Source organism: Pteronotus mesoamericanus, unplaced genomic scaffold, assembly GCF_021234165.1.
Source record: "Pteronotus mesoamericanus isolate MK-2021 breed Mesoamerican mustached bat unplaced genomic scaffold, CSHL_Meso_final contig_130, whole genome shotgun sequence".
Lineage (NCBI taxonomy): Eukaryota > Metazoa > Chordata > Mammalia > Chiroptera > Mormoopidae > Pteronotus > Pteronotus mesoamericanus.
The window spans coordinates 5,527,706-5,553,483 of NW_026555060.1; the positions used below are offsets into that span (position 1 = coordinate 5,527,706).

General features: G+C 37.6%; 1 protein-coding gene across 2 annotated transcripts in view; it reads right to left on the bottom strand.

Annotated features, from left to right (window-relative positions):
• The window catches only part of CCNI (cyclin I), a 34,197-nt gene extending 9,694 nt beyond the window's left edge, over positions 1-24,503 (bottom strand). Inside the window, exons 1-3 of one of the 2 annotated variants that reach the window (XM_054591861.1) lie at positions 23,983-24,503; positions 17,678-17,834; positions 856-984 (exon numbers count right to left, since the gene is read on the bottom strand). In XM_054591861.1, coding sequence (XP_054447836.1) covers positions 856-984; positions 17,678-17,791 — 243 coding nt within the window. In that variant the 5' untranslated portion in view covers positions 17,792-17,834; positions 23,983-24,503. The remainder of the gene's footprint in view (positions 1-855; positions 985-17,677; positions 17,835-23,982) is intronic. The other variant, XM_054591870.1, reaches the window with a different exon arrangement.
• Positions 24,504-25,778: the final 1,275 nt, after the last annotated feature.

The following is a 25,778-nucleotide window of genomic DNA, read 5'->3' on the forward strand; positions in this document are numbered from 1 at the left end:
AATATTTGATAAACAAAAAAAAAATGACAGAGAAAAATTTGCAATAGGCTTATACTTTCCTACTTAAGAGTCACTGTCCACATTAGTACATCATGTGTTATATAAAAGATCACTAAACATTCTGTCAATGCTATATGGTATTAAAAGCAGATCAAAAATTTCACAGGTTAAATATGTTAGAAATGCTTGTAGCAAAAAAATTACTGAATATACTCTGACAGATGTGGCTTTGTTGGTTGGGTGTCATAGGCTGGTTCAGTTCCCAATGAGCACACAAGTCTGGGTTCTGGGTTTAGTTTCTGGTTGGGGCATGTACAAGAGGTAACTGATTGATGTTTCTCTGGTATTTTGATGTTTCTCTCCCTCTCTTCCCCTTTCTCTCAAAATAAATAAAATCCTTTTAAAAAATTAAATAAAGATTCTATTTTTAGAGAAAGGGTAAAGGAGGGACAGAGGGAGGGAGAAAAACAGCAATGTGACAGAGAAACATTGATTGAGTGCATCTCACACACCCTCAACTGGGGACCTGGCCTGCAACCCAGGCATGTACCCTGAATGGTAACTGAACCAGGCAACCTTTCAGTTTGCAGAATGACTCCCAATCCACTGAGCTACACCAGTCAGAGCTAAAAATAAATAAAATATTTTAATAAAAATTTACAGAATACAGTAGAAATATTTCTGAAAATTTTAGCAATAGAAAACATCATGTCTTCTTACAGGTACACAAATCATGGCCATGAAGGTTTTCCCATTCTTTTTCAGCTTATAGAATGTTTACTAATAGCCCCTGGTTTAGCATATATACATTCAAACAAGAGGCTGGGGCTAAGTGTATCTAAAATAATTAATTACCTTTACAGTGGCTAAAAACCTGTCCAAAAGACTGCTAGCCAGCGCAAATGTTTCTGGGTAAAGGTTGAATTGGTACTTGAGTTTAGCCAGCCACTGAATCACTTCATCTCTCTGGGATGGAGAAACATTCTGTAAGGGAACATTAAAAGATAAAAATTAAAATAAAGGAAAACAAGTTTCAAGTTATCGTCAAGAATATGTTTAGAACTCTGTCTTTTAAAAGGTTAGCAACTACTATGAAATAGTGTCTGTATGTTAAAAAATATTTTTAAAAAAATGTTTTTAAGTTTATTCAAAATCTAGAGAATAAGATAAATGAAGATAAAAACTTCAGGGAGGGGCTTTCATAACTTCTGGCCAAGATGGAGATGTAGGTAGACATGCTTCAGCTCCCTGCACAAACACAGGAATGATCACAACTAACCTCAAAACAAAACAAAACAAAAGGCAGAACTGCCAGAAAATCGAACTGTATGGAACTCCGACAATCAAGGATTTAAAGAAGAAACATTCATCCAGACTGGCAGGAGGGTCACCAATGTGTGGCAGGTAAAAACCTGGAGAGACACCTGGGGTGCTAGCAATCCAGCTCCACAGCCCAGGGTTCCAGCACCAAGAAAATAAAGCTTCATAACTTTTAGCTGTAAAAACCAGTGGGGGTTGGGGTGGCAGAAGAAACTGCCAGTGTCCCAGGAGACTCAATTTAAAGGACCCACATGGTCCTAGAAAGCATGCAAACCCACCAACTCTGGTACTCAGCACCAGGGCAGACACAAGAAGGGCACGAGTTGTGTACGGGACATGGGGGGAAGTAACTGGAAACAGGCCAAGGGCCGAGTAACTGGCACTGTCCCCTCCATGACTTCTCCCTCCACACAGTGCCACAAAATGGCAAATCAGTTCCCCACTCTGGCAAATACCGAAGGCTCTGTCCCTTACAAAAAAAAGAAAGGTGCTCTACCTAAGACACAGAACAAACACAGGGAGGCCGCCACACTGAGGAGACAAAGATATGTGGCCCAAATGAACAGAACAAAACTCCAGAAAACAAACTAAGGGAAATGGAAACGAGCAATCTATCAGATGCAGAGTTCAAAACTTTGGTGATAAGGATGGTCAGAAAACTCTGAGTATGGCAAACACATTAAAGAGAAGAAATGAAGACTACGTTAAGCAAAATAAAGAAAAACCCACAGGGAACCAACAGTGCAGGGAAGAAAGCCGGAGTTCAAATGAACAATTTGGAACATAAGGAAGAAATAAACAGTCAACCAGTACAGAATGAAGAAACAAGAATGCAAAAAAACTAGGAGACAATAAGACGACTTGGGGACATCTCCAAAAGGGCCAACACCCGAATCATAGGGATTTCAGAAGAAGAGAAAGAGCAGGAAATTGAAAATGTATTTGAAAAAACAGCTAAAGAAAACTTCCTTCATTTGGTGAAAAAAACAGACATACAAGTCCAGGAAGCACAGAGAGTCCCAAACAAGTTGGATCCAAAGAGGACCACACCAAGACACATCGTACCCAACTAAAATGCCAAAGGTTAAAAGATAAAGAGAGAATCTTAAAAGCAGCAAGAGAAAAGTAGAGTTACCTACAAAGGAGTTCCCAGAAGTCTATCAGCTGTTTTCTCAAAAGAAACTTGGCAGGCAAGAAGTATTCAAAGTGATCAAAAGCAAGGACCTACAACCAAGGTCCTTGGTTGTACTCTATCCAGCAATAAGCTAAAGGAATTCATCACCGCCAAGCCCTTAGCATCTGAAATATTAAAGGGACTTATTTAAGAAAAAGAAGAAGGTCAAAACTATGCACAGTAAAATGACAACAAACGAACAACTATCAACAACTGAATCTAATAAAACCAAAAACAAACTAAGCAAACCTCTATAAGAGGGGTGCTAGCGATCCCAGCCCCGCATAAGAGAAAGAGAATCATAGAAATGGAGTTCACGTGGAGGGTTATCAGCAGGGACGGGGAAGGGGGATAATGGGGAAAAGGTATGGGGATTAAGAAACACAATTGGTAGGTACAAAATAGACAAGGGGGTGTTAAGAACAGTGTCGGAAATGGAGAAGCCAAAGAACTTCTATGCACGACCCATAGACATGAACAAGGAGGACTGCTGGAGGGAAGAGGGGTACCAGGCAGAGGAGGGGCAAAGGGGAAAAACAACTGGGACAACTGTAATAGTGTAATCAATTAAATATACTTTATTTATTTAGGAGGATTAAATGATAAAAAAATTACAATAAAGATTAAATTTTTAAAAATGAAATAAAGTAAAATAAAAAGACTCCTCCAAAACAAATCTTCAAGTACTGGTTATAGCATTTAACCTCAAAATCTAATATTCTCATTCTTCATTAAATAGAATCTTTGCTGTGCCACCTCACCATCTATACTTTAATTAAACCGAATTGTTTAGGTAGTATAACATTTTATAGTTATCAATTGGTAGTAATTTCAGAATTAAGTTTTTCCAATTCTTAAAAAGAAAATACAGTGAATTTCTAAGACAGCAAATAGGCATTAAACGACCTTATGAAATACAGACTATGATAAAATGATAGTCCATTAAAAACAAAGCTAAAGTCAACAGGAATAAATAAAAGATATGAGGGGCAACAGACAGATTACACATTTAAAAATGAAAGAATACTAAAGGGGAAATTCATCTGAACTAACTTACTAATGTAGAGATTATTACACAAACACAAAACATATTGTTGTTTTAATCCTCCTACATATTATTTTTAAACTGCTGAGCACAGGCTCAATTTTCAGAAGGTACAGACTTTAAAACAGTAATGATTTAGGTACTTTTACTCGAGTTCTGCAGGCACCATAAAAATAAAACAAAACAAATTTAGCAATACTTAACCTACTAATAATAAATAAAAGAGATCCATATGAGTACGACTTCTGCCAGGTAAACACAACGAAGTACAGAAATGAGTTTGTGATTAGTAAAAAGGAGTATTTTCAGTAAGTGAGGGTTCCAAACAAGTAAAGGTTTAATCCAAGCTCTGTACTTAGAACCATTTTTTATGGAAAATTCTTTAAAAATAGATTACTTAGCCCTGGCTGGTTTGGCTCTATGGATTGAGCCAGCCTGTGAACCAAAGGGTTGCCAGTGCAGTTCCCAGTTAGAGCACATGCCAGGGTTGCAGGCCAGGTCCCCAGTAGGGGCACATGAGAGGCAACCACACAATGATGTCTCTCTCCTTCTCTTTCTCCCTCCCTTCCCCTCTCTCTAAAAATAAATAAGTAAAGATCTTTTAAAAAAATAAAAATATATTACTTATATTATTCCTCAGAAAGTATAGAGATTATAGCTTAAAACCTTTTCCTGATCACTTAGGGTCAACTTTATAAAATTAGTTTCTATATCAAAAGAGAGGGGCATTAAGAGCTATGAAAGTATGAAGGACTGTGTATTTAGATCATGTATCTCCTCAAACAGATATTTCAGTTGGACTTCTCTTTCCTTTTGGATTTCTTCAGTGGTATGAGGAATTATGTGACTTGGAGATTATAATCTCAGCCATTCCAATGGCTAATTTCTCTTATTTTATTACAACTCCTCTTTCTGTTACTTTTCAGCTTTGGTATTACAAAGTAAACTTTCTCTGTATTGGCCAAACCAAAACTAATCACACATATAACTGAGTTTAGTTATAAGTGGTGTTTTATAAAAGGTTAATCACCATACATCCACCTTCTGGTTAATTTGTCAAATACGGACTGATTTTAGAATACTTCTCAATTAATACTGTAAATGAGATATAGTTTACAACACCTTATATTAATGTCTCACCATTAAGCTGGTGTTAAAACTTTGAAAATATGAAAACACCTGACATCAAACATTTTATTCAGTCCATATTAATAAACATTAAGTGTCTACCATATTTTAAGTCCTGGGTATACAATGATGAATGAAAACTAGTTTAAACTTCAAAGCGTAAAAGCCTCCTGATAAGGCAAACAATTAGGAAATGTGGGAAAAACAACCAAACTATGGTAAAATGTTATCAGTGGCATGCACAGAGTGCTGGGGTACAGGCTTGAAGGGTACCTGGCCCAATGGGGGAACAGAGTTAAAGTATCTTGGAGGAGACAGCAACCAAGGGGTATATTAAAAATAAAAAAAGTAAGAGGGAGGGAATGATTTTGCAAGGCAAGGAAAAGAGCCACATGAACTTTACTCTGAAGGACAGGAATGTCAACCTGAAGGCAATAACCTGTTGTTAAGCTTCTCCACTTCCAAATAAAAACAAAGTGTTGAAAAAGACTGCTAGAACCAATACTCTGATATTTAGTAATACAATTCCATGAATCAAGTAGAAATATAAAGAGGTTTGTGGGACTGAAGCTGTGGCTTAACAGGTTCTGAGTGTGTAGAGTAACAGGGAAATTTATTTCATACAGAGACTACTGTCCAATATGACAAAGAAAACTGGAGTTGGACTATTACAGCCAAGAGTTGGATTCTCTCTCCACAAAGGGATTCTGAAAAAGGTGGCAAGACACTGCTGTCTGAAGCTATGGCTTCTCCAGGAAGGTCAGAGGAAATTAATACAGCCCTACAGCTAGGCCCTGGTTCAAGCAGCTGTTAAGCAAGGTCATTGGTTCTACAATATCCCATTTTACATAAAGCCCTGAGGTGCTTGAGGAGGTACTTTAAGATCTAGTTCTGAACTTGGGGGCCCTAAAGATCCCTGGAACCTAGTGAAGACAGTCATAAAACTTCTAGATGGAAAGAGTTAAGCATTCAAAAGAAATTAAATTTCTACCAGATGAGTTTTTATCTAAAATTCCAAAACCAGTTAAGAAAAGTAATGTTAATTAAGCTATCCAAACAAATCAATGATAAGGAAGTAAAGTCACACAAGGAGTGATAGTTGGTGATATAATCCAATGAAAGCAAAGAGACTTTTAGGGAGATGAAAGAACAATTCTAGAGTAGCAATGAGGTACAAGAATACCATCAATTCCATCATCAGGTCAGAGATACAATGGTATAGGACAGCAAACATTCCTAAATGACGGATTACATTCATAATGTGAATATCTAGTGTCTCACATTAAACAAATTAACACAAACATATAATTGTAAGAAGTGCTACAAAAAGATGGACATAATATGCTATTAGAGCATAATATGAGGGAACACAGCTATATAGATTTCCATATCACAGTTAAAACTGTTATAACTTACTTAAGGTGGAAACAAAGAATATAAAAAGCACTCAAATATCATTCTGTCCTTTCCCACCTCTAAATATACTTGATGCTCTAATGAGGCCAGAAAAAAGTTTACAAAATATTACATACACCTAATTATAATAGAATAGTCATGAAAGTCATCATGACAATATCGTTGAACTTTATATACCTTATGTTAAAATGAAAGAATAGAGCCAAGAAAGCATTTCTGCATTGCTAGTATTATCATTACTAGCCAAAGCTAACGACAACAAAAACACACAAAAGCTAATGTTCTGAAAAGACTCCCTGTTGTTGGAGTTATTACGAATGGCATCACTTATTTCTTTTTTAAATTTTTAGTATGCTCTTTCTATATTTTAGTACATAGAAATGAAATATTTTTATATATTGACAGTACAAAATTAGCTTACTAATAGTTTGCAAAGTCTTGAATTTTCTGCATACTATACACAGTCAAGTGATAAGGATTCTAAGATGACTTTTTCGTATCAATCCAAATATACACTAAACAGTAGTACAGATATATCTGTAGTATCAGAATACATTTACAAAACTTAAATTCTGTGCCTAAGTAATCCCATTTAGGAGGGAAGGTGGCAAGGAGGCCTGCTCGCCCACCTGCTCTCACCAGATAGTATTTCCTGATCAAAGGCTCTGTTTTCTCTTACATGAATTGCTCAATATGGTTAAGAGGGTTCATTAAGTTGGTTGAACAACTATTCCCAGAGAGAACTGATTCAACATGATAAAACACAGGGCTTTATATTCTACATGCTGCTATTCTGATCATTAGAAGACAAATGCTCCCAAGCCTAAACTCTAAAATATTCAACATAAAGGTTAAGTAGAATCCCCCAGGCATGGCAGGCATACAAATCCCTTTACAACCTACCTCTCTAGTCTCACTCACCTTTCATCACTTTCTGCCTTAAAATTCAAACTCTTAAGAGTAGTACTTCTATTTACAGTTCTTCCTTGCTCCTGTCATTCTGTTTCACATCACTGTTCCTTTGTTCATACTATTCCCTATGGTTAGAACACACCCCTCTCTCTTTTACCTGTCTTATTATGTATCCTTCAAGAGCTATTTCAATGGTTACTTCTCCATGAGATACTTTCCCTCGTTACTCAAGTTGGGGCCAAGTGCCTTCCTGTGCTCCCACAGATCTCTTCTCACACCTGTTAGGTTCAATATTTTTTTCCTTTAATTACATTTCTTGCTTTTTGGCTATGATATAGCAGATAGCAGCAAACCTACACTCAAGCTGAGAGGAACTATAAAAACTATTCACAACAGCAAAAACAAGGCATCAGAACTGCTAGGATGACCAGGCTTTAAGGAGCCAAGATTCTGGAGAGGAGTTAAGAAGAGATGATGCAATACTCTGTAGCAGCTTTTCCTTCAGAGCATTTGTCCATCCTTTGAGTATGGCAAGAAGCTGAGTATGGGCAAAGAAACCAATACAGTTCTGGAGAGTCTTAAAAAGCTATACACAAAATTTGGAGACTTAAGAAGCTAAGAACCTAGCAGGGAGAGGGAGGGGCAGAGATCCAAATATGACACTCAGCAAATTTTCTTAATACTTTCTGAGTGAAATCCTGCAGTTGAGAAAAATGGGGATTTATCTAAGAAACTGTGCATAAAACTTCTGAAAATCAAGAATGAGCACAGGGTAGAGTTCAATGCCCTTCAGGAATAAGGAGCCCTAGTGAACACTCCAAAGTCTCAGCTGGAATCCTTGGCTACACTCTAGGAGTTGGGGCAAACCAAAGGTAGATGAAGCCATACTAACTGCAACCCAGCCTCCAGTCGGCAGTCTCTTCACAGGATTAAGACATTAATTTCCAATTCACTTCCTCATTTGCCCATTAGAGATTAATTTCCTCATTTGCCCATGAGAGGAAAAACTGAACCCTCCTGCAGAAAGATAACATCTAGAGCTTTTACAATTTTTCTAATATTCAGCATCCAATAAAAAAATTACTAGGCATAACAAGAGAAAAAAAAACAAACAAGTGAGCAAAACCAAGAGAAAAGGTGGGGGTGGAGGGGAACAATAATAATAGGTATCTTTGAGTTATCAGAAAGGAATGAAGATACAAGAAAATAGAGGAATAGAAGGAAAATAGTAATTTTGGAAGCCTTCCAATTCCAAAATTCCAAATTTTGGCAAAATTCCAAATTTTGACTAGAGTCCAGTGGTTTTTGTCAGTTACAAGGCCATGTTTTTATTCTCTTTTTAATTGGGTTTCTCATTTAAAGAGAGAATGCTTTTGACAACTGTCATTGTAACATTTTAAAGTTTTTTAAATTCATTTATTTATTTTTAGAGAGGGGGAAGGAAGGAAGAAAGAGAAGGAGAGAAACACTGATGTGTGAGAGAAACATAGATTGGCTGCCTTTCTTAGGGAGAATAGTAGCTAAGAATATTTTGATATATGTAGAGATATATGTGGCGCTTGAGATAGATGCATAATCAATAAAATATGCTAAAAAAAAAGTCCCTTTGACAATCTGTAATTTCCCCCCCAAAATTCATGGAACAAAATTATCATAACCTGAAAGCGCTATATATAAAAGAATGTCTCAAACCTTGATGAATTATAATCAATGTTCATTTAATGAATATGTACTGTGAGTCTGTTATATGCCAGTAAAGAAAGATGATAAAGCTCAACCCCAAGAGAACTAAGTCAAATCACCAGGGACTATAATACTGTCTCATAAGGACAATACAGTGCTTTGGGAACATGAAGAAGAGAAAAAATGAGTCTATAATCTTGTATGACCACCCTGTCCTAAACTGGGGATAGGGGAACGTAAATTAAGAGAATTAGGAGAGAAACAAAGTAGAATTTAGGTGGAGGAAGAGTTGGAAAATAGAGGAATAGAAGGAAAAGAGTAAAGGAAAATAGATTTTTTTAAAAGATAAAGAATTTCACTAGAGAAATTTACCCTATTAAAAAAATCCAAAGGGAAATTCTAGAATTGAGGAATATAATAACTGAAATTAAGAACCCAGTATGTGGATCTAACAACAAATTAGACAAGGTTGCACAGCTATGCACTGAGGACAAATTTTATAGTTTTAAATGCATATATTAAAAAGAAAAGCTGAAAAATCATTATTTAAGCATCTATCTCAAGACAGAAACAGTCAGGTACACACAGAAGCAATAATGAAACTAACAGCAAAACCTAAAAAAAAATGTATTTAAGGAAAAATCAACAAAAAGTAAAAGACTAATTGACAGACCTCCAGAGACTGATCAAAAAAGAAAAAGCACAAATCAACTAAGAACTGAAAAAGAGATCATCACTATGGAAACTTTATGAGTTAAAAAGATACTATGAATAACTTTACACAATTTAAAAATTTAAATGAAATGAATCAATTCCTTGAAAAACACAACTTACTAAAACCAAAATAGAGTTTATAAAGACCTGATTAGTTTCATAATTACCAAAGAAATCGATTAAATACTTTCCCATAAACATATTTCTAGACTCCAGTGGCTTCCCTTGTGAAATCTTCCAACATTTAAGAAAGATGTAAGCCCTAGCCAAGTGGCTCAGTTGGTTAAAACATCATCCTGTATGCCAAAAGTTGTGGGTATGATCCCAGTCAGAGCACACACCTAGGTGCGGGTTCAATCCCCAGTTGGAGTATGTACAGGAAGCAACAAATTGATGTTTCTCTCACTCTTTCTCCCATTCCTCTTGAAAAATAAACATATCCTTCAGTAGGAATTAAAAAAAATGATGATGATATCAACCTATTTTAAAAAAAGATATCAACCTGAAGAGCCTGAGAATATTTAAAAAGGAAAAAGCAGAATCACTTCTAATTCATTTTACAAAGTCAGCAAACTTTATTATGAAAACCTGACAAAGGCATTAAGAACCAATCTCACCCATAAACATATACACAAAAATCCTAAGCAAAATGTTAATATAATGATATATAAAAATTCAACATCTGTTCATGAAAAATCTTTTTGCAAAATAAGGCAGAGAAAGGAATTTCTTAATCTGATAAAGACTGTCTAAGAAATACATAGCAAATATTATACTTAATGTGAAATACTGAAAGTTTTTCTCTCATATTGAGACTCAGACAAAGATGCCTGTTACCATCATTTATATCCAAGTGATCTGGAGGCCCAAACTACTCCTGTAGAACAAGAAAAATAATTCAAAAGTATGAGGAATGGAAGAAAGAATCAAACCATAATTATTCACAGTTAATATGACTGTATATAATATACAGAAAATCCAAAATACTCTGTAAACTATTAGCAAGCTAATTTAGTAGGATCAACAAATAAAATACCAGCATATAAAACAAGGATACTTAAAAATAAAAAATTTTAAATACCACTTGCAATATCCTCAACAAGACTCAAATATCCAAGAATAAAACTAAACTACCAAACATTATTAAAACTGAAGACAACCTTTAAAGAAAACAGAGAAATATTCTGTTAATTGACTTAAATACTCATTATAAACATGTCAACTCTCCCCCAAATTAACCTGCAGATTCAATAAAACCAAAACTCTCATGTTGCTTTATTTTAAAATATATATGAAAAACCAAAAGGTTAAAAATAGGCAAGACAATCTGAAAAAAAAGAACAAAATTTATGCAACCAAAGACTTATTATAATGCTATCATGAGGAAACAGAGCAATGATGAAAAAAGAGTCAAGAAACAAACCCACTAATTTATCTACACATACACAGTAGTCACTTGGTTTATGATAAAAGTACATTGCAGGGCAGTGGGGAGGGGGAGAGGGGAATGTCTTTTTAATAAAAGTGCTGTTATCTATACAGAGAAAAGTGATTCTTGACTCCTACTTCACACCACACCAAAATGACGATGACAAATTCCAACTGGAATGTAGATCTAAATGTAAAAGATTAAAAAAAAATCAAGTTTCAGAAGAGAATGCAGGAGAGAGGAGAGTATCTTTATTACCTTGGGTTAGGCAAACATTTATGTAAAATGATAAAATAAAAAGGAAAAAAGATAACTTAGTTGATGAAAATTAAGAACTTTATCAAAAGTCAACCCAAATGGAGTTGAAGATATATGTAATACAGAAAGAACTGCAAAAGAACGAACTCCTACAAAATAATTAACAAGTAAAGACAATTCAGTAAAAAAAACCCAGGTAAAAAATTTGAACACACATTTCGCCCAAAAATAGGCTATCTAATGGCCAATAAGCAGATGAAAAGCTACTGAACTTCATTAGTTATCAAGGAAATGCAAATTAAAATCCAATGTGATACTATAAAACACACGCATCAGGATAGCTAAAATGAAAAATGCAGACACTACCAAGTGTTGACAAGGATGTAGAGCAACTTGAGACTTTCATCCTCTGCTGGAAAAGGTCAATAAAAAAGTGATAAATAGTAGTATAACAACTTTGGAAATACAATAAGCGATAGCTACTAAACCTGAGTATGTACATATTCTAGGTTCTAGCAACTCCACCCCTGAATATAGTCAACATAAATGTACATGTATGTTCACTAAGAGACATACATAAGAAAATTATCCTAATGTCCAGCAGTACAACAGATACATTCATATAATGGAGGAATAACACATGCCAATGAAAATAAATTATTTTATGGCTACAGGAAGTAACATGGATGAATTTTACATGCACACACACACAGCAAAAAAGGCTGGCATACTCTATGATTCCATATGTATGTGCGTGCACACACACACACATACATACATGAACTCAAACTCGGAAAAAACTAATCTGTTATATTAGGATAGTAGTTTATTGGTGGAGAGTAGACAAAAAGACACAGTAACTACAGAAAGACATAGAAGGACTTCTGAGCTACTGGTAATGTAAAATTTTAGTTGTACGCTTACAATCCATGTACTTTCCTGTACACTACACATCAAAAAACTATTTAAGGAAAACATAAGAAGACATCAAGCCGGGGGGGGGGAGTAGATGTATTTATTTATCAAATTCACAGATGGGATAAAAATGAAAGTCAATACATTAGATAACAATCGTAATTTTATTTTTTTAAAGATTTTATTTTTAGAGAGGGGGAAGGGAAGGAGAAAGAGAGGGAGGGAAACATCAACGTGTAGCTGCCTCTCATGCCCCCCCGCCCCACCACTGGGGACCTGACCCGCAACCCAGGCATGTTCTCTGACTGGGAATCAACCAGCGACCCTTTGGTTTGCAGGCTGGTACTCAATCCACTGAGCCACATTAGCCAGGGCAACAATCATAATTCTAAAGCCAGAAAATGGGGCAGATTAAACAATTATAAATTCAATAATAAATGAGAAATGTTGCACCTAAGTCAAAAACTAAAAAAGTACATCTAGCATAAGAGAAGTTTTGCTTAAAAGTTGAGACAGAAACAACAAGGTTTAAAAAAAAATCAAGGAAGAAAAGAAACAATAAGGTTTTAAAAACAATTTTAATACAAGCCAACAAACATGACATTGCTGCCCAAAAAAAAGGGAGGGGGTTAGATTAAGGAAACAATCAATTGTAGACAAAGTGAGGTAACAGTTTCGCTTTATTGCTCATTAATGACAACTGAAATGTCTCAATTTAAGAAACACACTAAAAAGAATGTATCTAGAAAAAGAAAACCTGGGATGGTAAAGGGAAAATCTTGTCAAACAAAAATGGTTAAAGAGCTGACTTCATAGGCTTGACACCTGTCTTTAACTAAAGGGCTATTGTTTAAAGTAAGAAACAGCTTTATCCTGTATTGCTCCTGTGGCCTGAACTAGAACCAATGCAAGTGTCCTCTAGAAAAAAGCAGTTTCAAGATTCAATTTAGGAAAAACTTTCCAATAACTTACATAGTTTTTCCACAGTGGAATGAACAAGTACCCAAAGGAGATCTCATCAGAGATGTTAGAACTTTTTAATTTCGTGATTAGACTGAACCAGTGTTTCCCCAAACTGAACATTTATTAATAAAACCATGAAGCTCTTAAAAATACCAATGTCCACAGTTGCCATCAGAAGCTCAGTGGGTGTGGGTGAGGCCTGGAAGCTCTAAAAAGCTTCCTAAAGATTCAGATTTGCCTAGTGTCCCAGTGGTTAGAGATCCTATATTTGAAAAACCACATATTAGATGGCTTCTTTAGATTTTAAGATTTCTTAAGAGTCAAAATTCTAACAAAAACCACCTTTATATAAACAGCTTAAAGCTGTTTTATCTTTGTATATGAGAAGCACTTTTTAAAAAATAAATTGAGAATATAAAAAATGTCACTTTGACAGGTTCTGGCCAAATGGAGGTGTTAAGTATATAGGTTTTGCCTTCTCACACAACCAGAAAGAAGGATAACCACCAATTTAAAAACAGAAAACAACCAGAATTGCCAGAAAATCTAACTGTATGGAAGTTCGACAACCAAGGAGTTAAACATTCATCTAGACTGATAGGAGGTGCAGAGATGAGAAGCAGGGGAGGCAAGGATGCAGTTGTGGGACAAGGTAGGGGCTCATATACCAAGGCGGATGAGGCAACAGATGGCAGACATGGACATCCCACATTCTCCTGTGGATAATCCAGGAGGAACAACTGGGGAGCCAGACAAATCACCCAACCTAGGCTTCCAACCTAGAGAAATAAAGCCTCAAAACCTCTGGCTGTAAAAACCTGTGGGGGCTGTGGTGGTGGGAGCAACTCCAAGTCTCATAGGAGAGGCCACTGGAGAAGCCCACAGATCCTAGAACATACACAAGGCCACCCACCCAGGAATCAACACCTGAAAGGGCACAATTCCCTTGTGGGAAGCAAGGGAACTGACTAAAAGCTGTGTGAGAGACAAGCAAGCGGTGTTGTACCCTCTGACCCCTCCCCCACAACACAGAGAAGTGGATTGTCCCACCCTGGCAAATACCTAAGGCTCTGCCCCTTACAATATAATAGGTGCACTGAGACGAAGAATATGACCCAAATGAAAGAACAGATCAAAACTCCAGAAGAACTAGTGACGACGAGATAGACAACCTATCAGATGCAGAGTTCAAAACACTAGTAATCAGGATGCTCATAGAAATGATTGAGTATGACGGCAAAATAAAGGAAGAAATGAAAGCTATACAAAGTGAAAGAAAGGAAAATATACAAGGGAACCAACAGAGAAGGGAAGGAACCCAGGACTCAAAACAACAATTTGGAACAAAAGGAAGAAATAAACATTCAACAAGAATAGAATGAAGAAACAAGAATTCAAAAAAAATGAGAGGCTGAGGAACTTCTGGGACAACTTTAAACTTTCCAACATCCAAATCATAGGGGTGCCAGAAGAAGAGGAAGAGCAATAAATTGAAAACTTATTTGGAAAAATAATGAAGGAGAACTTCCCCAATCTGGCAAAGGAAATAGACATGGAAGTCCAGATGCTCAGAGTCCCAAACAACCTGGATCCGAGGAGGAGCACACCAAGACACATCATAATTAAGTTACCCAAGACTGAAGATAAGGAGAGAATCTTAAAAGCAGCAAGAGAAAAGAGGAGTTACCTACAAAGGAGTTCCCATAAGACTATCAGCTGATTTCTCAAAAGAAACCTTGCAAGCAATAAGGGGTTGAAAAGAAGTATTCAAAGTCATGAGAGGCAAGGACTTACATCCAAGATTACTCTATCCAGCAAAGCCATCATTTAGAATGGAAGGACAGATGACGTTCTTCCCTGGTAAGGTAAAGAAGTTATCGCCAAGCTCTTATTATATGAAACGTTAAAGGGACATAACTAAGAAAAAGAAGATCAAAACTATGAACAGTAAAATAACAACAAACTTTTAACTATCAACAACTGAACCTAAACAAAAACAAGAACAAAAACAAACTAAGCAAACAACTACAACAGGAACAGAATCACAGAAATGGAGATCACATGGAGGGTCATCAGCAAGGAGGTGGTGGGGGGAGAATCAGGGAAAAAGGTACAGGGACTAAGAAGCATAATTGGTAGGCACAAAATAGACAGGGGGAGGTTAAGAAGAGTATAGGAAATGGAGAAGCCAAAGAATGTATATATATGACCCATGGACATGAACTCATGGAGGGGGGGAATGCCAGAGGGAGAAGGGTGCAAGGCAGAGGGAGACAAAGGGGAGAAAAATAAATGGGACTACTGTAATAGCATAATCAATAAAATATGCTAAAAAAAAAGTCCTTTTGACAATCTGTAATTTTCCCCCCAAAATTCATGGAACAAAATTATCATAACCTGAAAGCGCTATATATAAAAGAATGTCTCAAACCTTGATGAATTATAAAGAAATTATAATCAATGTTCATTTAATGAATATGTACTGTGAGTCTGTTATATGCCAATAAAGAAAGATGATAAAGCTCAACCCCAAGAGAACTAAGTCAAATCACCAGGGACTATAATACTGTCTCATAAGGACAGTACAGTGCTTTGGGAACATGAAGAAGAGAAAAAATGAGTCTATAATCTTGTATGACCACCCTGTCCTAAACTGGGGATAGGGGAATGTAAATTAAGAGAATTAGGAGAGAAACAAAGTAGAATTTAGGTGGAGGAAGAGTTGGAAAAAGGCACATGTATGGTTTAGAGCAGGGGTTCCTAACCGATGCCAATCAGTGGCCTGTTTAGGAACCCCATAGCACAGCAGGAAGTGAGCAGCTGTTGAAGTTTCATCCCCTGCTCCCCATCACCCTCCACCTCTCAACCCAGCCCCCCTCCATGGAAAAACTGTCTTCCACGAAATTCCATGAAACCAGTCCCTGCTGTCAGAAAGCTTGGGGACTGCTGGTTTAGAGACAAGACTGTGATTTTTTCTTGGAAGGAATCAAGAAAAAGGGAAATAATGCTTAGAAGCAATAGTGTAAAGGGAGGTAGAAAAGCCAGTCCCTGAGAATGGCAGAAGAAAATAAAGGAATTGGAACTAGAGCAGAGAAGTAACCTTGGAGGTTACTCTAGCAAGCAAATGAAACCCCTCTAGCTCTTTACTCCCCTGCCTGTTACTATTATATCTCCTATCCCCACCAGACCAAGCCCACCTGCATTTTACAAGAATTAAGTAAGACTGCCACTTGGCGTTACTAAAGGCAAATCCTTAAGTAGATCCCTCTTGGTCCTGACACTATTGTTTTCTGGTATCACTTCAGTAATATTAGTGAAATTACCAATAGAAGTAGACCAGATTAAATGACAATATAACAGTATACTACAATCTTTGTAGAATATTACTTTCTAAGACCATGTTATAAAAGTACGTCACTGTTGGTTACACACTGACTCAAGGAGATAGCATAAGGAAGAAAGGAATGGTTCTTGAAGGCAGCTGTAATAAAGCTTTGAGGCTTACTAGAATGGGTAGGAATTTCTATTTATCTCACTGTTGTATCCCCAATGCGTAGAATGGTGTTGAGAATGTAGCAGATGTGTGATAAAATGAACCCCAAGGTAAACTAAACCCCAAGCACACAGAAATAAAAAATGAAAATAAAAAAGGTGAGAAAGAAAACTTCCTCTGGTCTAAAGGATAACTCTATTACTTATTCGCTAAAAGTCTTGAACAAATGGGGACTCCTGCTATTTCAAAAGATTAAATGAGCTATTAAATGCAACTGCACATGTAAACACTCCTAGCATAAGAGATGCTGATTCACATTACCTTACTTTCAATTTGCTAAATGCAAAACATATTTCTTCAGTTTGTGGAAAAGAATAATAGAAGTAGGTTGAAATTTTAAAAGCATATAGATTTCAATAGCCTATGAGGAAAAGGTTAACCTAAACCAGCAATTTTCAACAGGTGCGCCACAACAAAATCGCTGACCTAAACCATCGCAGGAAGAAATCAGATATTTGCTATTTATTCATCTACATATATCAAAATACTCTTAGCTACTATTCTTTATACTTAAAAAAAAAGTCCCTTTGACTAATCTGTAATTTTCCCCAGTACTTCTTTATCCCAAGCACAATACTACTTACTAGGGGTTAAAAGATGTGTATGACATTTTATACAGTAAGCTTTTGGAGTGAATAAACTTCAGTTATTCATTAAAAAAAAAAGAAAAAGCAATGTAACTATATGACAGAAGTACAGAATTTTTAAAAATAAAGGGAACATAACCAACTGTAATTGAGAGGTCAGCTGGCTATCTCCCTAGAAGCTTCCAACATTGTATTACCTTAGTAGTTTACTTGAACTCCTTACAAATTGTCACAAAATATCATGCAATTTTTTGTTACCTAAAGACAATGATATATGCTCTGTTTCCATGCCTAACTATAATCTAGAAATAAAGGCAGCTTACTACTGTTAGTATTGACTATGAGGAAAAGAATATAGATATGCCTATCTTCTTAAAGCTGTAATTCAGATAAAAACAAAACAAGCAAGCAAAAATAGTTCATTCTTATTTTGTTTCACAATGAAATGAGATGTTTCTCAAAAAACAGAGCATATCCCTCACTGGTACATATTTCTCCAACTCATGCCAAGATAGTATATAGGGCAGTAGTGCACTTATTTCTAGTAAAATTCATCTAGAGTGAAAAGGAAAATCATTACCTGGTTTGTAGGCATTTTCGGCACATTCACTTTCCACATCTGGGCTTCCCTAGAGATTGCCTTTTCCAAAAGGAAAGACAATCTCTGGTTTTCCAAAGGCCCTGGAAACTTCATGGTATCCTTTGGATCTGCCTGCCTCCCAGCTTGATGTAGCTACCTATAAAATCAAATATAAAACAATGTTCTTTATGTAATTACAGAATGAAGTATAGCAATGTATAAATATGTTGGCTCCGATTAAGCAATTCATGTAACAAAATAAGAATGTTATGAGGCAGTATAAGGCTTTATAGCTCTTGAAAATATCCTGTATTAAAATGTTGCCCTGGCTAGTGTGGCTCAAAGGACTGGGCACCAGCCTGTGAACCAAAGGACCTCCGTTCGATTTCCAGCCTAGGGCACATGCCGGGCTTGCGGCTGGGTCCCCAGTGGGGGGCATGCGAAAGGCAGCCAGTCTATGTTTCTCTCACACATCAGTGTTTCTCTCCTCCTCTTTCTTCCTTCCTTCCCCCTCTCTAAAAATAAATAAATGAATTTAAAAAACTTTAAAATGTTACAATGACAGTTGTCAAAAGCATTCTCTCTTTAAATGAGAAACCCAATTAAAAAGAGAATAAAAACATGGCCTTGTAACTGACAAAAACCACTGGACTCTAGTCAAAATATATTATTATTGGGTCAAACTATGTCAAAATATTTTAAGTCACGGGCTTTTCATACTAGGAATTCTTAATAGTTGTCCCAAATATTCATCTTAAAAATCTAATCAGAGAAGAACTGCTAATCTTTTTCATTAAAAAAGTTACAATTATGTTAAATTCCACCTATTTCCACTTAATCAGTATGAAACCATCACCTTAAGTATGAAACCATCTTTTTTCATTTTAAAACAATTAGTTTTATTTGATTTTTTAATGGTTCAAAAAGTACATATAGTGTAAAAAGGCAGTATGAAACCATGTTGAATTGAGCTTCAAATACAGTGCCTACTAGACTCACATGTGGATGTTTAAATTAAATATAACTCCTCAGTCTAACCCCATTTCAAGTGCTCAGTAACTACAAGTGACTAATAAATACTGCACTGGACAATGCAGAAAGGGGACATTTGTATCAATGCAGTTAAAGTTCTACTGGACAGTGTTGATTAGAAAACTCAAAAGTAAACGGCACTGCAAACGAACAAGTCTAGATCAGTGCAGGGCAACTCAAAGTCTAAGAGAGATGCCTAAAAAAAAGTTTTAATGACAGGGAAACTATAGATTTGTGAGGTGTGACTATGTGTAGAAAATGTAATTGAGAACTGCTGGAGCCTTGGCTGGTGCAGCTCAGTGGACTGAATGCCAACCTGTGAACCAAAAGGTTATCGGATGGATTGCCAGTCAGGGCATATGCCTAGGTTGTCGGGCCAAGTCCCCAGTTGGGAACATGCAAGAGGCAACAGACTGATCTATCTCTTGCACATTGATGTTTCCCTCTCTTCCTCTCTCTCTAAAAATAAATAAAATATTTTAAAAAGAGAGAGAGAATTGCTGGAGAATGTGAAAAGACAGATGAAAGTTAACCAACTGAGAAAGTAACTTCAGGAAAAAAAAAGTTATGTAAGAAGATAAATGTAATAGTATACCACTGTATTTACACAGCAGTAAGATCGGGTTCAAGGTATCTGTTCTCCAATCTCCTACAATTAAGGTCCTCAGTAAGACTTTCATATGTTTAGATGCTTTTAACAACTTTTTAAAAAGACATCACAAGTAAAGTTAGGAAATACTTTCAGATGAATGAAAGAGACTGCCTAACATAACAAAACTTATGGGATGCAATGAAAGTAGTGCTTAGAGAGAAAATAATTCTTGTAAATGCCTATATTTTTTAAAAAAACCAAAAAACTCAAGTCAGTACCATAACCTTCTACCTTAAGACACTAGAAAAAATACAGTAAACTGTAACTAAAGAAAGCCAGAAGGAAAAATTGTGTGGCAATTAATAAAGTAGAGAACAGAAAAATAAAACAAAATCAATGAAAAAAAAGGTAGTTCTTTAAGAAGAGCACCAAAATTAACAAACCTTTAGCTACACTGACCAAGGGGGGGAAAAAGTATGAAATACTATAATCAGGAATAAAGCAAGGACATTACTACCTATATTACGGAAATTTTTTAAAAATACAAAGGAATTGTATAAACTGTATACAAATAACTTGAACAATTTAGATGAAACAAGTACCTAGAATCACAAACTATCAAAACTGACTTAAGAAGAAACAGAAAAGCTGAAGAGCCATATAACAAGAAACCAAATGAGTAAACAAATAAATTATTGCCAAAGCAAAGCCTATGCAAAAAACGGCTTCACTGGTAAATTCTATCCAACATTGACAGAAAAATTAATACAAATTCTTCACCTACTCTTCCAAAAAGTAAAGAGGAGTACTTCTCAACTCATTTTATGAGGCCAGTTATTAACTTGCTACCAAAACTAAAGACAATATATAGCACTAGAAAACTACAGATCAAGCTCTTCTAAATATACATACAGAACTCAACAAAATACTAGCAAACTGAACCTCCCAACGTAAAAGAATATTATATACCATAACCAAATGTGATTTAGCCCAGGAATGCAAAGTTGGTTTAATGTTTAAAAATCAATTAATGTAATACACTGTATCAAGAGAAGAAAAAGAAATCATTCTTTGCTCACACTAAAATGTCAACAAAGGAAAAAGTTCAAATTCTCTCAAACTTCAAAGAAAATGGGATATAAATAATACAAGTGAAAAAGGATGGAGGAAACCTGTGGGGATTTTCCAGATTAAATGAGGGTAGAGAAAAATCAGATTGCAGTATCTGATCTTAGACTGGATCTTGTGCTGAAAGAGAAATAAATGCTAAAAATGTTATTATTGGGTCAACTGATGTAATGGGAACATGGACAGTAGGTTAAATGTTACAATATTAAATTTGTTAAAGTTGATAGCTTTATGGTGATTCCCTAAGAGAATATCCCTAGACTTAGGAAATACACACTAAAAAATTTAGGAGTAAGGGGCCATCATGCAATTTATATATACGGCAGGGGGTGAGGGAGGGGATGATAAATAATAAAAACAAGGTAAAATGTTAATAGGTGAATCCTGGTAAAGGGTTTCTTTCTGAAATTACAAGAATGTAAAAAGCAGCCCTGGCTGGCGAGTCTGAGTGGACTGCTCGCTGGCCTGAGAACAAAAGGGTTGCCAGTTCAATTCCTAGACAGGGCACATGCCTGCGTTGCAGGCCAGGTCCCCGATAGAGGGAGTATGAGAAGTAACCATAGACTGATGTTTCTCTCCCTTCCCCTCTCTATAAAAATATTAAAATCTTAAAAAAACATGTACAGAGCAAAAAAAGAAATTTAAAAAAGACAATTTATAGAGGGCTTATATTATCAGGCTATTATTTATATTCCACTTTTAAGTCTCTAGTAAGACATAATACGATACACTGGAGAAAATATTGGCTTGAGTTTTACTTTTTACTGGTAGAACACAACCTATCTTCTTTTCTAAATTTTATTCATTTTTGAAGAGAGGTGAAGTGAGGGAGAGAAACATCAGTATGAGAGAGAAACATCCACTGTTTGCCTCCCACATGGGCCCAGGCCGCCAACCCCGGCGTGTGCCCTGATCAGGAATGTCAGGGATCAAACTGGCACTGGTGACCCTTCACTTTGCTGGACAATGCTCAATCAACTGAGCCAATCAGGGCCTATTTTCTAATATGTAAAACAGGTTATTTGAGTCAGATTAGTAAGTCCTACTAAGAAATAAAATACACTTAAAATATAATTTTACTATTTTAAATAATATAGTATTATAGTTGTATCTTATTTTATGTCCACTTTTGGATACAGCCAGAATTTTGAATGCTCAGAAGTTTCTAGGAACTGTAAAACAAAAAGACAGTATTTTGGTTGGCATACTCCACATACTTCTAACTGTGAAGTTTCTTTTGCATTCCTCCTCCCATTCTTTAAATTGCTACTTCTACGCCTTTCTCCTCGTTTATCAAATAGCTTAATGTCTGCGTGGTTTATAAAACCCTTATTGCACACCATAAACTGTATCACAAATCTATATAAAGGGCCTCCTGCTTATCTGAGGGAACTACTGCAGTGATGGCTAAACAGAAATAAGTTCATCGATATGGAATTATTCTATTTATTATCATTGTAACACCAACCCTATTAATAATTCTGTACTGGTGCTGACTTCTGGATCTAAAGTTCCTCTTCTAAATACAATGAATTTATTAATGTGACCATACAAGAACCTCATGTTCTAATATTACTTCCTTGACTTTATGCCTCTCACTTAATGAACTACAGGCAGTCCCTGTAACTCCAAAACAGGATGCTCTTTTCCAATCGCCATGTCTCTCCATACTGTTCTTTTCTTGAAATATCCTTCTGTAGCTCACACTCCCCTTCCCACAGAGTTTACATTTGCATCAGTCCGTCACTGGAACACTGCCTTCCTACATCTCTACTTGGACATAACTCTAGTTTTGCATTTAATTGCTCTGTGATAATTATTTGCAGACTTGTCTCTCCTATTAACTTGTGAGTTCCTCGATGGCACTCTCCAGAGTTGAGCACTATACAATAAACAATAAGAGCTTACCTTGCTAAGTGATTAACACGTAAAAGCAGTGAATGCTACTTGGCCAGATATTCTTCAAAGTATTATGTCATATTAACTGATTTAATACTCACACAATCTCATGAAGCATGTATTATTAAGCCCACTTTACAGATAAATATGCAAAGAATGAATGCTTTTCATTTTTAAAGTATTACACAATAAGATTAAAACATGTATACACAACTCTCAGCTTCCAATCTTGACCATTAAATGTTTTAGAGTTCCATTCTAACCTACTCAGATGCCACACTGCCACATAAACTCAATTATCTGCAGCTGTATATCATCTCAACTATAACTCCCAAAACACATTAATTCTACTGGTCTGCTCTTCATTAGTATTAAGATTTTTATGGTGCAGAAACTCATTCTCTCTGGTCTTTGCTGGTCCGAGATTAGTTAATCAAAATCCTGTCCACTCTCTCTTAATTTCTTGATATTTATCCATTCCCTTTGTCTGCCACAAATAACCTGAAAAGCCAGAAGCAGATAACATTACTGTTAACCTTTTCAACAGAAGCAGGAACTATGTAGCATATTCAGAGTGTCTGGGTTTGAACTCTGGCCACCGGGTCCAGCTGTGTCATCTAAGCACAAAATTACTTCATTTTGTGAAGCCTCAGTTTTCCTCATCTGTGAAATAAGACTCCTCAATGAAACCTGCCTCAATGAGTACTTGAAGATTCAATGAGTAATAAACCTCTTCGAGTAACTGATGTCTCCACAAGTGTTAATGTCACTAACAGCCTAAAGTCACACTGCTGCTCAAATGATGAGTGACCCCCCCCCCCAATAACAGAACAAAGGCTAAATATATACTTGAGCTTGTCATTCAGAGATTTTCTGTCGGATTCCATCCTGCCCCCGGAGAGATACTTTCCACTATTTCGCTACCCAATTCTCAACTCCTGCCAGTAAGATCTGCAATGGAACCTAGAGCTCAGCAGTAGCCCTTCTTTCCTTTTTTCAAAACTTGGCTCCTGTTACCTGCCCTTTAGGGTGCAACTCAAATGTTACCACCTCTTCAATTTCCCCCACCCACACCATGGGCGACGTTCCCCTCCCCCGAGTTTCTCGCAGGCAGCACCGGTGGTTCACCCCGTTCATTTGGCATGCACACCGCTCGCTGGGCCATGTAAATCATCTTCCTTTGGCTCCCGCAGCAGTGTCGAAGTATAACGGTGGGAGTGTGTCCCCGTCTTTGTGTATTACATAGGCTCGTGCGGAGCCTAGAAAATGCACTACGGAGTAGACAATTTGCAGTTCCTACAAAAAAGTTACTCGGTGACAAAAATGGCCCAAAAGGGAACAGAGCAGAGCTGTTGGCAAAAAGGGCAGGTGTCGAGTTGTTCTTGCGTGGAGAGGGCGAAGTAACATCCGGAAAGCCCCCGTGGAGGCGGAGGCGAAAGGGGAGGGGAAGTTTTGGGGGAAATGTGGTGGGGGTATGTAGTAGGGGTGGGGAGATGTGGCTGGAGGAGGACTGGCGAAGGCAGAGGGGGGGACAAGGGGAGGTAGCCTGGGGGGAGGGGAAAGGCCCCTCGGAGCCACGCGCTCCGAGTGCTTCCCTGCGGGATGCGCGCGAGCTCGGGTTGCGGGGCTGAGCCCCCCACCCCCGCCCGCTCACCTTCTCCTCCTCTTCCTCCTCCCTGGCAGAGCTGTAGGCCTCACAGTGGTGACGCGGGGTCATCCAGGGGCCCGCTACCACCTCATTTTCAACAGCGCGCAGCGACGAGGCGCGCGGGACGAGGACCAGGCCGACTGAGGAGGGTGAAGAGGGGGAACGGTGCTGGGGGGCGCGGGCACTTGCACTCGAGCAGGACACACGGCTCCGGCCGTGAGTCGGTCAGCGAATTAGTTCCATGACGATCCTGGACCTGAGGCCGCCACCGGTCTCGCTCCTCCAACCGCCGCCGCTTGTGCCTGGGTGGGGAGGGGGCTCCCTCTCTCCATAGGGCGGCGGGGGCCGGGGAGAGGCGGGGGGTGAGACCGGCTCTGCCCCTGCCCGGGGGAAGCGCCTCCAAGGGGAAATGGTGAAAGGGAGGAAGGGGGAAAAAGAAAAAGAAAAAAAGGAAGGGGAAGGGGGGAAAATAAGAAAAAGCGAGACAGAGGCGCTGGCGCGTCCGCTCGCGGGGAAGGCAAGGGAGGGAGGGGATGGAAAGAAGTGCCGGCTTCCTCGGCTCCGCCCTCGCGGACCAATTCCTAAACTAGCTCACTCCGTGTAAACAACACTGGAAGGCTCTCTCACGGTAACTCCCTTTTTCCTTCCTGCCGACTTCACGGTCCAACAAACCTACAGAGAAATCCAGGGAAAATTGTACCATTGGAAAGGAGCCTGGGGAAAACCTTGGCACTGGGGTAAAAAGAGAAAGATTTTTTTTGTGGGCTAAGAAAAACCAAGGTGCGTGGACTCCTTTTCCTTGGCAGAGCGGAAGGGTCCCTTATCGTCCGCGGTGACGTAAGAGTCCCCTTTCAGCTCGCCTAGAGGAGGTGTGTGGTGGCCGGAGTGTGCGCTGCGCATGCGTCTCAAGGAAGAAAGAAGCCGCTGAGCGCTTAGCTTGGGGGTGGGGCTCTGTGGGGATGCTACTCTGGCCTAACCTAGAGCTGCCTGGATTTATCCAAGATAGCTTGTCTGTGGTGCTGGCAGGAGAATGTATATTAGGAGGGGGCCGGTGATCTGTTGTGTAAAGGTATTGAATTTTTTGTTGACCTCGCCAAAAATTATGTGTTCTTTTACCATTGACATGTAAATAGAATTGCAGTGTTTTCACCGCCACATTCTGGGTGGTGGGAGATTCTAAAGCACTTTAGAAATAAAATTTGAGGGATCATGTCCTTAAGCACCTTTTTGCTCAGGCCTCTTTTAAAACAGTGAATTATAATGCTGAAGGCTGGGAACCTGCTTGGTAATGCGCCAAGGAAATTATATCCACTTAACCGACACGTATGAGTATTTCAGACTGTATTTTATTGCCAGATGTTTAATGAGTGTGTGGTGACATAAGTATGTTTTATTTGGGTTTCTTTTATTCACCTTTAGTAATTTTTGCTCATCTTTTGAGCGTTTTAATTATAAAAATATGTAGAATTACAGAAAGTTTTGACAAAAGGGGAAAAAACTCAATCTCAATTATTTATAGAAGTAGCTCCTTGTGTTTCTCATGTCTTTTATATGTCTAGTTTAAGTCATGGGGAAAAAATTGTGTTGAGCATATTCAGCGGGCCAGTCTCAGTGCTAAGCTCTACCAAACTGGAAGTAACCAAGACAGAAATAGCTCCTGCCTTCATGATGTTTACAATCCAGAGGATAAACACTGAGCTGATTATCATTATCTGAAATTACCAAATATATTGATTGGTTTACTTGCACGTTGTAGTCCCTGTCTAGAATATAAGATCTTGGATGGCAAGGATCCTTGATGT